At 42.8% G+C, this 16,474-nt stretch overlaps 1 protein-coding gene across 1 annotated transcript in view; it reads right to left on the reverse strand.

Moving 5' to 3' along the window:
- The window catches only part of Tbc1d1 (TBC1 (tre-2/USP6, BUB2, cdc16) domain family, member 1), a gene marked incomplete in the record, with an annotated part of 225,306 nt that overhangs the window by 208,435 nt on the left and 397 nt on the right, over window positions 1-16,474 (reverse strand). Inside the window, 1 exon segment of the mRNA XM_013518063.1 lies at window positions 4,738-5,243. Coding sequence (XP_013373517.1) covers window positions 4,738-5,151 — 414 coding nt within the window.

Consider the following 16,474-nt stretch of genomic DNA (forward strand, 5'->3'; position numbering starts at 1 on the left):
ATGACAGTGGAGGTTAACGTTTCCCCACCACAGACATTCCTCTGTCATTGGATGTTATGCTATCAGGTCCCAAGTATATAACAGTCACCATGACAGTTAGAATCACAGCTGATATTATTTACCTTTCTGTTTTCAGCAATGAACTCCCTGACTGAAGTACCTGCAGTGCAAAAGACTTTTCTGTAAAGTGAGCAGGATGGCAATGATTGATACTCTAGGTAATGACAATTTGTCTTTGTAAAAATTGTATGCAAGCCAAAAATAACTGAAGAGCTAGTTTGTATTTCAACAATGGCAATTCAGAATGTGGAATAAGGCCAGATCTCTACCTTCTCTTCCTCCTGCCCAGTACCTAACTGATGGCCACAGTCTATTCTCAGGTTCCTGTGAATGATTCTGAGAGTCAGAAGTATGAAGTGCTGAACAACCCTTCCATAGAAAACCCCTCTTCAAGGAAAGGCAGGCCTTGTATACAGCTGGTGGGGGTAAGCTGTTCAAGCTTTGTTTTTATTTTGAAATCTGCCTAATAATGAGAACTACTATGGTGACTTATGTAGGGTTTTTTGTTGTTGTTTTTGACACAGGGCCTCATTATATAGTTCAGGCTAGCTTTAAACTCACTAGAGCTGGGATTACAGGTATGCACCACCACGCCTGGCCATTTATGCAGTTTATAAGTGTCCAGGTTAAAATGTTGCTCCAGGATGACCAAGACTTCTTCTGTGAGAGTGGAAGACATACATCATGGTATCCTTTTTCTTTTGACCAAAAAACTGAAATGAAATTAACATTCAATCTGCTTCCACCAAAACTTTCTTCAATAAATTTTTTATGGCTCTAAATGCTAAGTTTCACTCTTCCTTTCTTATGTTTACTTTCTCTCTCTTTCCTTCCTGCTTTCCTTCCTTCCACAGTACTGGGGGTAAAACCCAGGTCCTCAAGCATGCTGGGCAATCATTCTACCTCTGAGCTACACCCCAACCCTCCGACTAAATTTCAGATCTCATTCTTCCTCATAGAGTCCCCCCAAGAACTCTGAGATAAACACTATAATTATACCATTTTACTGATGAGGAAACTGAGTCAATTACTGAGGTCAGCCAGTTTTATATGAGGCAGAGAGAGGGCTAGAATCCAGGGCTTTAACTCTGACCATCCAGCACCATGCTGTCATGCGCATTTGAGATTCACAGGCAGCAAGGTCACATCATCTGTAATAGCAGGACATTGATTCTATGGGTGAAATGGAGGTTTGGAGCTCCGCGGTGGCCTCTGTTTCAGAGAGGCTTCCCTATCCTCGGGCTGTATGTTAGGTAGGCTCCATCTCTGTCTTCCCATCATGCCCTGGGAACCACCGGAGCTGATTCTCTACTGATGCTTCTGCCTTCCTACTGCCTCTCTGAGGCCTCTCCAACAGGACCTAGAACAGCAGTCCCTGATCCAGTCAGTAAAAGAAGCAACGAGCGGACAAACAAAAGCAAATCTCCAATAACCTGTTGTCCTTGGTGTCTTCAGGGATTGGTTCCAGAACCTCGGCCTATGCCAAAACCTATAGATGCTCAACTTTCTCATATAAAATGGCACAGAATTTGTGTCCAATCTATACACATACTCCTATATACTTTAAGTCACCTCTGATTTACTTATAATCCCTACTACAATGTAAATATTGTATAAATAGTTGTTATTCTGTACTATTTAGAGAATGAGGACAAGAAAAGTTGTACACATTCAATAGAGACCTAACTTTTTTCCAAATATTTTCTCTGCAGTTGATTGAATCCATGAATGCAGAATAGATTCAACTGTGGGTATGGAGGGCCAACTACACTTGGTACTAAAAGCATTAACTTCCAAATTAAGTTCTTGTTCCCTGGAAAACATGCAAAATAAACCTTTGGGGTGCAAAGGGAAAACATGAGCATTTGTATTCACGTTTTAAATACGAAAATGTGAAATGTTAGGACATTTATCGTGAAGATCATCAGTGGCATCCTGATCCAGTCCTTGTAGCCAGTAGCTGGATTCGCTCAGGCCTAGCACCTAAGGTAGCAGAGAGGTTCCACAGCACATCCATGGGGTTAGCTGTAGGGCCCTCCACTGATTATTATTTTCTGCATATTGCTTGAATTGCATTGTTCATGGGCACAATTGAGAAAGAGGCTATATAGGTTATACCTTTAATTTTATTTACACAAATCCTCACAAAATGGACAAGTAGCTTTAAAAGATCCCCATAAAGAACTACAAATAATGCTAATAACAGTATGAGCACAAAATCCCAATCAAAATGCTATTAGCATACTTCACAGATCTAGAGAAAACATTCCTAAAATTCATTTGGAACCGGAAGAGACCTAGAATAGCAAAGGCAGTCATGGCCAACAAAGGCAAGACAGGAGGCATCACAATCCCTGACCTGAAATTATACTACAAAGCTACTGTGATAAAAGCATCATGGTATTGGCAAAAAACAGACCTGAGGATCAATGGAACGGATTAGACAATGCAGACACAACTAAAAACACATTCAGCCACCTTGTCTTTGACAAAGGGGCCAAATATGATCCCTGGAAGAAAGATTGCCTCTTTAAAAAATGGTGCTAGAAGAACTGGCTTTCCACACGTCTAAGACTAAAACTAGACTCATGTCTATCACCATGCACTAAACTACAGTCAAAATAGATTAAAGATCTAAATATTAAAACAGAAACACTAAATCTACTGGAAGAGAAATTAGGTAGAAATCTTCAAGACATAGGGGTAGGCAGAGAGTTCATGAACAAAAACCAAACCGCATGAGAAATACTTCAAAAAATCAACAACTGGGATCTCATCTTATTGAAAAGTTTTTGCACATCAAAATACATCACCAATAGAATGAAAAGACAACCCATAAATTGGGAAAAACTTTTAGCCAACTGTCCCTCAGGCAAAGGACTTCTACCTAGAACATATAAAGCATGAGAAAAAATCAGGTCCCCAAAATTCAAAGACCCAATCCAAAAATGGGCATCTGAGATGAATATACACTTCTCAGCTGAAAAAATACAAATGGCAAATAAATTTATGAAAAAATGTTCAACATCATCGGTCATTCAAGAGATGCAAATTAAAACAACACTGAGATTTCATCTCACCCCAGAAAGAATGGCTGTCATCAAGAGATCAACCAATGACAAATGCTGGAGGGGCTGTGGGGAAAAAGGAACGCTTCTCCGTTGTTGGTGGGAGTGTAGACTGGTGCAATCACTGTGGAAATCAGTGTGGAGATTCCTTTAAAAACTGGGATTAGAGGTCCCATTTGACCCAGCTATTCCCTTTCTGGCATCTTCCCAGAAGAAATGAAAACATCATACCATAGCGATGTATGTGCACTCATGTTTATAGCAGCACAATTTATCATGGCTAAATCTTGGAAACAACCCAAATGTCCATCAAGAGGAATGGATAAAAAAGATGTAATATTTTTATACAATGGAGTATTACTGGGCTATGAAGAAAGAGAACATGAGGCTTTTATAGGTAAATGGATGCCACTAGAGACTATACTTATAAGTGAAATAAATCAGATCCACATGTGTGAACATCATATTGTCTCCCTAGTGTAAGAAACTGAAAGAGTGAATAAGGTCCAAAAGGTACAATAGATATAGTGAATGGGAAAGAAACTGCTCAAAAGGAAAGAACAACTGGGATGGTCAAAAGAGAAAAGAAGGAAAAATATGTATACATACACAAGACAGCTAAGATAATTGTACTACTAATTTCTATGAATTCATTGAAAGGAAAAGTTAGTGCTTGTATTGTTTGATCAATTTTGCATGCCTGTACCTGGTAATTTGAGCAACTACTTTGAAGATGACAATATGCAATATAATAACCATTGTTAATTTCCTATCATCTTGTTTTGAAATTCTGTATTGTTTTTATGGTTATTTTCTGCTTTAAAATTTAAAAAATAGCACAAATGACAGGAAAATAGCAGAGCTTTGACTACATCTCATATATTTTTCTCAGATACATGATGAGATAAAACAATGACAAACTGATAACAAAAATCCAATCTGATATGAAGTTGGTAAAAGAAAAAAACACAAAAGAATCCCTGAAAGCATCAAAACTTGGACTCATATCCTCTATTGTTATCAATTACTTTTGCCTGAATGAACATTATGCCATAGGAAACTGCCTAAAAGAATGTTCATACAGTTTATAAATAACTGTCTTTTTCTTAATGGGATTAAAGATGTGGAGATCACTGAGCTGGATCTTTCTGACTCAAAGTACAACTTGCAGAGGGGCAGCACCGGCGTCACCTAGCAGCTTGTGAGAGATACAAAACTGGAGTGAAATGCAGACTTGGGATACGTCAGCCACTGAGTTTGAATCTGCATTTTAACCCCCAGGGGTTAAAAGCACATTTCAGGTTGAGAAGCACTGAAACTTTAGTACAGACATCGTAAATGATGAGTCTTAACCCTCCAGCTCTTGTTTATGGTTCTATATAGATTTCTCTGTTGAATTTTTTAACTTATAATTTCGAATATCTGTTTAAAATGCCCTTCAGGAAAAAAACTATAAGCTGTCTCCCATGAACCCCAAATTTGGTTAAAGGTACTCTGTATAACTGCAGCATTATCTCCTTCCTCACTCTAGGATACTTAAAATAAGTTTTCTGACCCCTGCACATGAAAAACTTTTCAGTTGTGCCTTACTCGTTTCCATCCAACTTACTTTGGTTTGATCGTCAGCTTTGAACACGTAGCAGATACTCTGCTGATGGGCAGCATCCTCCTTAATTAGACACGCAAAGTAGCTTGGGTCATGACTGTTGTGAATCAGTTTGTGAACGCGCTGAGGCTTGCACTCAAAGATGCTCGAGCAGATCAATGGATCCCACTGCTGACTCCTCCCCGGGTCAGGTTCACATCTCAGCCCAGAGGGTGAAACCCAAAGCCGGACTTGCCTGACAGGCTCCTTTCTGGAGGACTGGCCACTGAGTCTTCGCACCTCCGCCACCACCCAAGGCAGCATAGGCATGGTGGTCAGAGAATGCACAGGCAGGGAGCCCACCAGCAGAAGGCCGAAGTCCACCGAGACCTCACTGGGAACTGGATGCCTCCTTGCTGTGAACGTTATTGGTTCCATCTTGGGCGGGGTCTAGAGACTCAGCAAAATCTTGCCACTGGTGTTCTATTTTGGACCGAGCAATCTATTTTCCACGCTTCTGGTGCAGACTCCTAGGGGAGGAAAAACAGAGCCATTAGAATTTAATGAAGTCATAGCAGTATCTACTTTGAGAGACTTATTACTCCTGAACTTGAAAGTCTGAAACTGAAATGTAAGAAGAAATGGATATTAGCTCGAATAAGCTGCTCTGCCTGGAAAGAGCTCTCCTGCAGTCGTATTACATATAAAACCTAGTAATGGCATAGCTGTCACACTCATTACAGAATACAAAGATCCCACTGGGAAACTGCTGTTAAACATAAGCCTCATAGGGCCAGCAAAGCCAAGCACAAGAGGAAACAATAGAGTGCTACCCTGACAGCTTTAAACTCTACTGTATCGTTGAAAAACTATTTCAAGGAATTTTTCCAAGATAATAAAATTCAGTACAGGTGATTCCCCAGAAAAAGAATATTAGCCATCCATCATTATAGTCTACAGAATTAGGCTAGTTTTAAACAATTAACCTAGTTATTTATGTTACTATTCAAATTTTACCTTGTGTTTTCCTGTGGTGCTTAGGAAGCCAGGGCCTCACACCTTGTAGGCAAGTGCCCTACTATTGAGCTATATCCCTAGCCCCTACTCCAATCTTAAAAGACTACCCCTGAGCCACAAGTTTATACTCCACTAACACATATTCAATGCCTATTATGTTGCAAACACAGTCCCAAAGGTCACCTTATTCACATACTACGAGCTATTTCCCCAACACCTTGCCCTGCTCTATCAACAGATGTCCGTGTTGCTCCTACCAGACCCCAACTCTCTCAACTGCACTTCCTTCTGTTTCAGCAAAACTCAGTTGTCTCAAAGATTGCAAGGCCTTGTTTCTCCTCATTCACATCCTGGACTTTCAGTGTCTCAGGGGTCCCTTGAGCGAGGGCACAGGGGAAGCTCTGTAGCACTGGGGATCGCACCTGTCTCCTCCACCACTCATCTCAGTGCCTGGCAGTGATGCACAGTGGGCGCTCAGGAAATATTTTAAAAGGTGAGTGAAGCTTCTCCCATTCAAGAAGAAAAGAAACCAGGGATATAGCTCAGCTAAGCACCTGCCTGGCAAGTGCAAGTCCTAAGTTCGAGTCCCAGTACCACAAAAAAAAAAAAAAAGAAGAAGAAGAAGAAAAGGAGGAGGAAGAGGAGGAGGTGGAGGGGGAAGAGGAAAAGGAAGAGGAGGAGAAGAAACCTCTTCGTGAAACTCCTCTGATTGTCATCCATCCTCTCTGATTGCTTCTTTTCAGGTTTCTTGTTTGCTTGGTTTTGTTTTGTTGTTGGTTTGCTTGTTTGTTTTTTCTTTCGGTACTAGAATTGAACCCAGGGCCTTCACATTGAGCTACATCCCAACCTAATTTTTATTTTATTTTTTAGACATCTCATGAATCACTAAGGTACCCAGGCTAGGTTCAAACTTGCAATCCTCTTGCTTCCGCCTCCCCCGCCCCCGTGCTGCGACTACAGCCATGCACCACCATGCTCGTCTTCTTTTCCAGTTCTTTGAAGGCTTTCGTCCACTGTTTGACTCTAGCCTCTCCCCTCAGTCCTCCTACTTTTCTTTGAACAATCTCACCTAATCTTTTGATGTCCTGATGCTCAGATTACTTTTATTGAGTACCAGGCACGCACACTGTCTTATCTCCATCTTTATCAGGTAGAGACTGCACATATGAACGAGGAATTTCAGGCCCAGAAAGCTGGAGCCACTTGTGACAGAGTCATGACACAGTCTGCACATGACTCCCAGGCCCATCCTTCTGAGCGCTGCACAAGATGCCCAATGTCGGTCCCTGTGGGAGCCTCCTGCCTGAGCCCCACATGGATCCACAACCATTTTGCATATTTCTAGCTGGAGAGCTGTGAGCACCTTAGTGGGAATCTAGTTCTTTTAAGATGACTCAGTCTCACTTCCCTCCTTCCCAGAACTTCTCTTCCTAAAAGGTCAGTTTCAGAGAACTGCCTCACTGTCTGCTTTGTTGGTTGCATGAGTCAGTTTTCCATCACTGTAACAGACACCTAAGACAATCACCTTGTGGGGGGAAAAGGTTTACTTTGGCTCATTGTTCCAGAGGCCCCAGTCCATGATCAGTTGGCCCCGAGGCAGGCAGGATCATGGGTGGGTGTGTGAGGCACAGCAAAACCACTCATCTTGTGGCTGGGAATGAAAGGGAGTAAGGAGAAAGGGCCAAAGCCTTTTAAGGACAGGCCCTCAGTGACCTGAAGACCTCCTACTAGGCCCTACTTTTTAAAAGATATCCCCTATATTTCCCCAAAACACTTCCCTGGGCACCAAAGACTTCTGAGGGGCAAATTGTAGCTCCAAAGTATGGCACCTGCCAAGGGGTCATTCAGATTCCTTCTTCATCCTATTACTAGTTCTAGCTGACTTTACCATCTTAATATGTATTAACTCTTCCCACCTAGAGAAAAAGATGCTCTCCTCTTTCAATTTATCCCTTATATATTTACTAGAGTAATTTTCGTATTACAGAGAATTTATCATGTCACTCTTGTGCTAAAATTCCCTTACTACTTCCTTCCCATAAAATCTAAGTTCTTCTACATGGCAGGTAAGGTCTCTTTGGGACCTGGTCCTGTCTATATTCCTAACTTCTTATTCTCTCTAATGTCCTCCTTCATGTACCTTTTGGATCTAAAGATAGAAAACTAGTCATAGTTCCTCACGTAAGATGTGACTTCTCATGCCTCTGTGCTACACTGCATACTATTCCTCTCTCTTTGGAACATAATACCCCTCACAATCTGCAAAAGGTCTTCAAGCTAACAAATTAGCCTACCACAAGTTGAGTTACTGATAGAAGACATGAGATTCTTGGGTCAGAGACTAAAGACAATTGACTGCTTGGACCAACAGCAATAGCCAAAAAGTCAGCATTTGGATCAATTCTCTGACACCCCCAACCCCCACAGGCCAGATGACACTTGTATCACAGTGGGTTGCAGGAGAAGAACCTGGCTGTAGAAAGCCTGACATTCTTATACAGGCAGTAAGCTTTTGTACCCTTGCATCAGAGAAAGGTACTATTTTTCTGTTCCATACTGCTTGCTGTAGAAACATGACTGAAAATGCAATCCAGAACAAGGCTTTCGGTGTCCCGCTTACAAGATGTGTAGGAACATGAGACCCATGCAGGGTCATCTTCCAACCACCCTTACTCTTCTTTTTTAATTCCAATTCATACTTCTGTCATCACTTGAGCCACTACCTGTTTATAAGAAGCATTCAGAGCTAAGCTACTTTTCACAGAGAAACTAAGAATGTGCCACAAGTGATTTTAAAAGTGAAAAGTAGGCATTCATATATCGTTTTGTCGACAAGCTGGCAGCAACCAGCTTACTGACAACCACCAGCTATTTCTCCCAAGGAGGTTTACAGCAGCCATCGTTATATCATTCCACACTTTGTACCTAATCATCATACGAATTCCAAGAGTTTGGAGGGGTGTCCCTCAACAGGATTGCAAGCTTCTTAAATTCCTAAAGTCTGAGGTTCTAAAGTGCAGTACTTTTGACCTTTTCTGAAATAGAACAGAAGTCTACTTTTTATTCTATGTTTTTACATATAGCATCATTCTAAAATTAAATTTTATAATATAATTTGAACACTACTCAGAGCTTGTTTTTTATTTTACATGTTCATAGGTTTAGATATAAACCAATTCTTTAGTGTTCAAATATATTTTGTGAAAGTGTAGTGCCTGCTCCTTCCTTTGGTACAGCTATTCCTGATAATGAAGCTAGACTTGAAGTTCATATAATCCAATAAATAATAGTCTATCTTTTTTCTCTCTCTTGTCTACAGGTGAAAGTGGTATTAAATGTCTGGCTTGACATCCAATCCTGTAATTGAATCTGTTTCAAGTTCTAACTGTTGACAGCTATTAATCCCAAACATATTTAAAGAGGTACTAGGATTGCTGCAAAGGGTAGACCTGAAGCCTATTGCTTATTTTAGGTGAGGCACATATTAATATGGTAGCAACAAACGCAGCAGAATGACAAGGCTCTTGTCATTTAAGTCACTTGTAAATAGTCACAAAATTAGTTCTGCCAGCTTACTGACAAAACAATATGAATGCCTAGTTTTCACTTTTAAAATCACTTGTGGCACATTCTTAGTTTCTCCATAAAAAGGTAGATTAGTTCTGAATGCTGCTTATAAAATATCAAGCTATCTGTTCGACCTCAGTCAGGCATAGTTATCTTTTTGTTTGTTTGTTTTTTTTTTTGTTTTTCTCCGGTACCGGGAACCGAACTCACGACTTTGCGCTTGCCAGGCAGGCGCTTTTGCCGCTGAGCTAAATCCCCAGCCCCCATAGTTATCTTTTTATACAAGAAATTCAGCTTCTTTTAAGATTCATGAGGTAAGGCTAGGTCATGCATTACTTTTCAATAAAAATATCATGAAATAGATGAACTAGTCAACAATACTAGCAAACTATTACATTATTTTTAAAGCCATCTCAATCCACATCATCTACATTCAACTCCAGGGAGGACGATTTGCATTTTAAGCCCAGAAAGCACCACCTAATCCAATGAGGGTCCTTGTGTTCGTGTCCACAGTAAAAAAAAAAAAAAATACTACAGCTCACTATTAAATAAGGTGAGTTTCTCCTTATGTTCTTGTTAGTGGAGCCATGTGTGTACAACACCTATCCTTTCAGACAGATCCTTTGTATTCTACTCCACCTTTACCCAAAACACACAAATCCTGCTAGGCCATCTATCCCTGGAAGCCTGCACTTAGAGTCATAAAATTTTAAAGCCAGCAAGGCCCTTTAAAGCCATTTAGAAATGCCCCTCATATTTGAAATGAAGCAACTGGCTTTTGGAGAAGTTAAGTGGCCTATCCAAATTTAGTGACAGAATTAGGACAATCCAATTCCCTGACTCTCGTCCAAGAGCTGCAAAGAACGTCCGTTTCCTCCTGAGAATACTTTCAAGTGTGAGGCTGAAAAAGCAAGTGACTTAGCTTCTCTAAATCTCAAGTTTATTCTTATAAGAGAACAAGACAAGGATCATCTCCAAGTTTTCTTCTGCATGTAAAAATCTGGTGAATCTAATTTTCATAATGCTTGATACCAAATGTCCGCAACATGGTGTGAAGATACAAAGCTGCTCTTGTCTTCCCTTCAGGAACAGAAACATGGGGGAGGTGCAGGAAGAAAGGATGGGGTTACTGATCGAGAATCCAGAGAGGCAGAAGCAGACAGAGGTCCATGTCAATGAACTCCTTACTGGGACCTCACTCCCCTCCCAACCCATCTGTTTTCCCAGCAAACCACAGAAAGGAGCACGAGGACTTTCCGGCCGCTAACAAATGCAACGCCAGCCCTCCCTCCTCCGAGTCTGGAGGGAGGGAGCTATGGTGTGGACATGGGTTGAGTGTGTCCCCCACAGGTTTATGTCCTGAGAGCTTCGTCTTCAGTGTGGCAGTGCTGAAAGGGAGTAGGACCTGTAGGAGGAGGGGCCTAAAAGGCAGTGATTGGGTCCTGGCACCCCTGTGAAGGGATTAATGCTGGCGTCATGGAGTAGGTGATGTCTTGCATGAGTTGTTTGGTTCCCACAAGGGTGGGCTGATATAAAGGGCCACAGCCCCTCCCGGCTCTCACTCTCTCACACACACTCCTGCTTTGGGTTGCTATTTGCCATGCTGTGATAAGCCAGGGGGTCTTGCTGGACACCAGTAATGGCCTTTGGATGTTCTAACCACCAGAATTGTAAGCCAAATAAACCTGTTTTCTTCATAAAATACTCAGCCTCAGGGACTTTGTTATACCAATAGCAAATGAATTAAAACAGGACAGGAGGTAGACAGTAGGATGGAGGGAAAGTGTTCCTGGCCAGGTTAGGAACCAGCCAATACTGATTAGCTGCTGGGGACCCAGGAGAAGCAAGTGGCCACTGCTGTTTGTGGGTCAGTGGTTTAATTTTTCTGTCCTTTTCCCCAGATCTAAGCAAAACTGCAATGCAACCTGATACACCCCAATCTGGTGCAGTAGGACCACTGGCTTAGGCACATGAATTGCCCACTTCCCTCACAGAATCCCACCCAGCCAGGGGCATGTGATGCTTCCCAAGCAGTAGCCCAGGGAAACACAATTCCTGCAGCAGTAAGTTATATCCCAGCATTCACGCTCCTGAAGCACGGGGCTCTAGCCTTTCCAGCATCATACCTCAGCACCAGGCTATACCTCTCTAATCTGATGAGTGAAATATTGATGCTTTCAAATGACTTCCTTCTTACATTAACCAGAGCCGATGCAAGCCCAGTCTTTTAGCATGTCCTTTAGTCACTTCTGGTATTCTCTTGTACTTTATTGCACAGGACAAAGAATAAAGGACAGGGATGGTAGCTGGCCTTCAGAAGCCCTGCATAACTCTCCCTCCTAGCTGCTTTAAGTAAAGTAGCGATAAGAATAGTTAACATGTAATTGAACTCTCACAATAGCCTTGGACACTGGTACGATTATAAACCAGCATTACTATCGTCTCTAAATATGAGAGCGGAGAAGTAAATTGTCTGTACAGGAAGTGAGGACACCTCCCTGCAGTCCTATTAGTAGAAAGTGGCAGAATCGGGATTTGAACCCACATTCGTCAGCCCCAGAGTTTGTGCTTGCTCTTAACCACTTTGCTAGAGGAATACCTGTTAACCAACTACTTCTTGGACATAGTACATGCTGTCACAACTCCAGGAAGTATGCTTTACCATCCTTATTTTACAGAAAGGTCGCCCTCACTAGCGAATGATGAAGGCAGAATTTGAATCTAGATCTGTCTTATGTAAAAACTTTTGTTCTTTCCAATATAACAAAATCTTTAGAAGGAGATAATCCCAAATACCTTTCTCAAGGATTAGCTTGGCTGTTCTAGCTAAACTTTACATAGCCTTTAGTAATCGAATCTTTAGTAACCCTATCTTATTTTTCTTGAGACATGGTCTTGCTATGTAGTGCAGGCTGGCCTTTGACTCACTCTATAGCACAGGCTGGCTTTGATCTGGCGGCAATGCTCCTGGCTCAGCCTCCCAAGTGCTGGGATAACAGGCATGCACTACCATGACCAGTTTAGTAATCCAATCTTAATATCAAACTTATACTATTGAAAACAAAAGACTGGAAGGGAGTGGAAGGCAAGGGGATAAAAAATAAGATGTGTCATGTACCAGCTCCCCATGAGGAATGTAATCATCACTGTAATAGTTAACTGTTGTGTTGAGTAAGAAACACTCAACTGATGGGTTTTGCATAGTTCTGCGTGTCCTGAAGGGATTACTCAAGAGGGCAGACCCACCCTGAGGGTGAGTGCCACCAGCCAACAGGTTTGTCCTTTGAATGGAATAAAAAGGGGAAAGACCAGAGGCTCCCTTCTGTTTTTCTCTGGAGGAGCTCCATGTCCAGCCTTCACCCAGGACATCCACCCTGGCTTCCACTGCAGGCTCTTGAGCCATTCATCGAGATCCTTTGGCTTCCTGATACAGACTTGCATGGAACTCTACAGCAAGCTGCAGCCCTTCAGCTTTTGACTGGATCCTTAGGATCTCTAGTGTGCAGACTGCCCTTCTGCACACTGCCATAGCTGAGTCTGCAGGTGGTCATTGTAAGTGTCCCTTGTAAATCTATCTATCTAATCTATCTATCTATCTATCTATCTATCTATCTATCTACCTACCTATCTTCTGTCTATCTGGTCTTATATTAAATATTTCTCTAGTGAGCACAGACTGATTCATTTATGTACTACAAACATGTACAATAAAAAATATAAAATAAACAAATATAATAATAGTAACAAGTAATTTTAATTGAGTGCTGTGTATGTTCATTAATTCTAATGTTCATTGGGCTGGGGATTTAGCTCAGCGGCAAAAGCGCCTGCCTGGCAAGCGCAAGGTCGTGAGTTCAGTTCCCGGTACCGGAGGAAAAAAAAAAAAAAAAACAAAAAAATTCTAATGTTCATTAATTCAAACAGCAAACCCACAACTGCTTACCCACTGGGAGTTTAGATATTCTCAGCATATATAATGTTATCAAATAAGTGCATTACTTTTAAGAGAGAAATTGTTACTGTTATCCCAAAGGAAACCAGAACACTTAAAATTAAAGGCCCCTCTGTCCGTGCTAAAATGTATTTCCTACCTTATTCACAGTTCCTCTGAAACCCAAAAGTTAAGGTTTTTTTTTTTTCATATGGCCCAAAGACGAAAATTTTTTCTACATATCTTAAAAGGGAGCCAAGGTCTTTCGATCTAAGAACGCATCAAATGGAATTTTTGGCTTGAAAATGTCAAAAGCCTTGAAAATGGAAACTATGTTATTTGTGAAGAATCTCATTTAAAAATATTTTTATCACAATATAGGACTGGAAAGAAAGAGATGAGGGGGAAGTCAGCAAAGGAAATTGTAAGGTAAGGGCTCTTAAATCCTCTGCCAAAGTGACGAGGATGTGAATTCCAACATTCTCTGGTGGCTGAGCAAACTCAGTCATTTTAACGAGCAACTTCTACTTCTGGAAGTTTTAATGAAAAGGAAGAGAAAAGGACTGGGAACCAGATCAAGGGTGGGGATTACGGTGGCCGTTAAATTTGAGAAGGGCACCACAACAGACCTGGAAAGGACAAAGCACGCTGTGCCCAGGCACCCACGCGTGGGCACGAAGTTCCCAAATGGATTCACACACCTTTTAGGTTCTTTGGGGAATCTGAAAAGTGTAGGGCCTTGGGGCTACAGAGTGCTGTGAAGACACAGCTTGAGGGGGTTGTCATCTCATGAGATAAAATGAAAAGCACATTCAGAGACAATGTCCTCTAGCTCCATGCTCTCTTCTCTCCCCTTATTCTATCAAGAAACAGGTGACCCAAGGCTCAGGCAGTCCTCTTGCTGGCTGAAGATCCTAGAGGAAGGTGCAGAAGGTGCGTCCACCCACACCACAAGGACAACTGTGATCATGACTGCAACCTTCCCGGTCCGAGCTGCCTCCCAGGGATGGATTGCCGGGGATGACCAGTGGTCTGATATCGGAGAAGGAGGGGCAAGCCCCCTCTCTTCACAGTTGCCCATTTCCTCTTCAGACTTCCTGACACTATGACATGTTTTATGGGTTAAAAAGTCAACACTGACATGAGGTGTTTGGTGAAAGGGGAAACCCCTTGAGCTCTCAGGATGATAATGGTGGACTATGAGTGGAGGTCCATTTGCAAAACTGTACCTCAACACTAGTAATTCCTAAATGCCCCAGTCGTCTTTCTCTCTTCCAATGGTTTGCAAATGACTGGGCAAGTGCATATAAAAGTATTTAGCTTAATTATCACCTGGTTATTGTAGTTCCTCTTTTGAACTATCCGTCCCTTTTGTGTCTCTTGTACTCAATCGAGTCAGGCCAGGCCAGGCGCAGTGGAACACATCTGTCTTCCCTCTGGGAATGAAGCCCAACTTCAAGCCTAGCCTGGGCAATTTAGCAACTTTGTGTGACCAAGTAAAAAAATAAATAATAAAAAGGACTGGAGACATAGCTCAGGGAGAAGGGTTGGGTTCAATCCCCACTACGACCACCACCACCAAAAAAAGCATTAAGGACACTCCATTTGCACCAACATTTTATAGGGAACCCTCAAACTCACAGCTGTACCTTCAGTTTATGTGATGTCAGTGGCTGCTGGTAGATAAATCTGGAGAGGGGGCACTTGGGAGGGCCTTATTTCCCTATAACTTGGTAGAAAAACAAGTAACAGGTATATTGAAGAGTGTGGTCAAATTCTGTTTCAAACAAGTTGTAAAGTACCTTTTAAAAAACTTTTTCTTGCAATTTCCTGATTCTTTCAGAGTCCCCTGGAAGGAGCTGATCAGAAGGCCCATCTCCTTTCTAACCAAGGGAGCCGTCTCAACAGTAAAAAGGGTAGAGAACTCAAGTGCTTCCCAGGTCGCTCACCCAAGCCAGCCACAGAACAGGAAAAATCAGGCAAGTGGAAAGTGTTTGGCAAAGTTCACGCCCCACCTCTTGGAACAGTTCTCCTTCCATGCTTCCAGCCCAGCCCCTCCCACACAAAGCAGGGTCTCCAAACACACCAAAACTCAGGAGTAGCTATTCCCACCTCACATCTGGGAAAGGGAATGGCTTTCTGCTCTCCAAAACAAAGGTTCTTCTCCCATCCAAGTACTAACCAGGCCCGACCTTGCTTAGTTTCCGAGATCAGACGAGATCGGAAGCGTTCAGGGTGGTATAGCCCTAGACTAAAAAACAAAGGTTCTTTATCAGGGCCTATATACTGCACACAAGTCCAGTGCAAAAAATTTACAAGTTCAGATTTGTAGAGATAGCTGAGTTTTGTGGGTGTGGTCCATTTAAATCAGATCACTTTTAGGGTCTGATTATCTTTAGCAAATCATCCAAACATCTAAATGGAAGAATGAGAGATCTATGAAGTGAAAATCTACCCGTTAATAAAGGCCCTCTAAAAATTAAACTGGTGGAAGCAACAACCATCACTTTCAATTTCCTTTTCAAGCAACTTCCGGAGAATGTACCGTTTTAAGTAAAATCACAATAGGAGAAGTCAGGAGTCCACATCTAGGTGGATTTCCAGCAAAACGACACCTCTTTTAAAAAGAAAAGGAAAACTGCAAAGTGTCGCGAAGTCTGAGGGAGTCTCACAATCACACGGCGATCAGGAAGCTGCTCTAGACAATTAAGCAGGGTTTCAAAATGACTGGTACAGGATGTGCCCATAGAAAGAAATGTTGCGCGCAGCGGTGGGACTGCCAAAGTTGCTGCTGCAAAGTACCCTGAACTTTTAAAGGGTGGCTTGGGGTCACTCTGACCACCCTCCTCCCAGTCTGGCAGCCTTACAAGCACGGCAGCCGGGGAGCTACTTGGCGGGAGGGAGGATGCGCGGACCAGAGGGCAGGAGGGGGTGGGGGCAGGGTGGGAGCCTGCCGGAGCTCCCGGGGCGCTGGGCACGTCATGCTTTCGGCTTTTGTCCCAGTAGGGGACAACCAGGCGGCACTGAACTCTCCGCCCTCCCTCCCCGCGCCGAGAGACCCCCGCCGAGCTGGGGCATCGGGAGCGCCCCCGGGCTGCCGGACCGAGCTTCTGGGAGGGCAGAGCGCGCAGTGGGGAGCTGGGGTGCTGGAGGCCGGGACGCCCCAGGATCCATCGGGCGGCGTGGGCGCAGCCGGACGCGCCTACCTGTGCGGGCGCTCAGAGCCCGGGGCGGCGCCGGGGC

Source organism: Chinchilla lanigera, unplaced genomic scaffold (assembly GCF_000276665.1).
Source record: "Chinchilla lanigera isolate Chin_1 unplaced genomic scaffold, ChiLan1.0 scaffold00042, whole genome shotgun sequence".
Taxonomy (NCBI): Eukaryota; Metazoa; Chordata; class Mammalia; order Rodentia; family Chinchillidae; genus Chinchilla; species Chinchilla lanigera.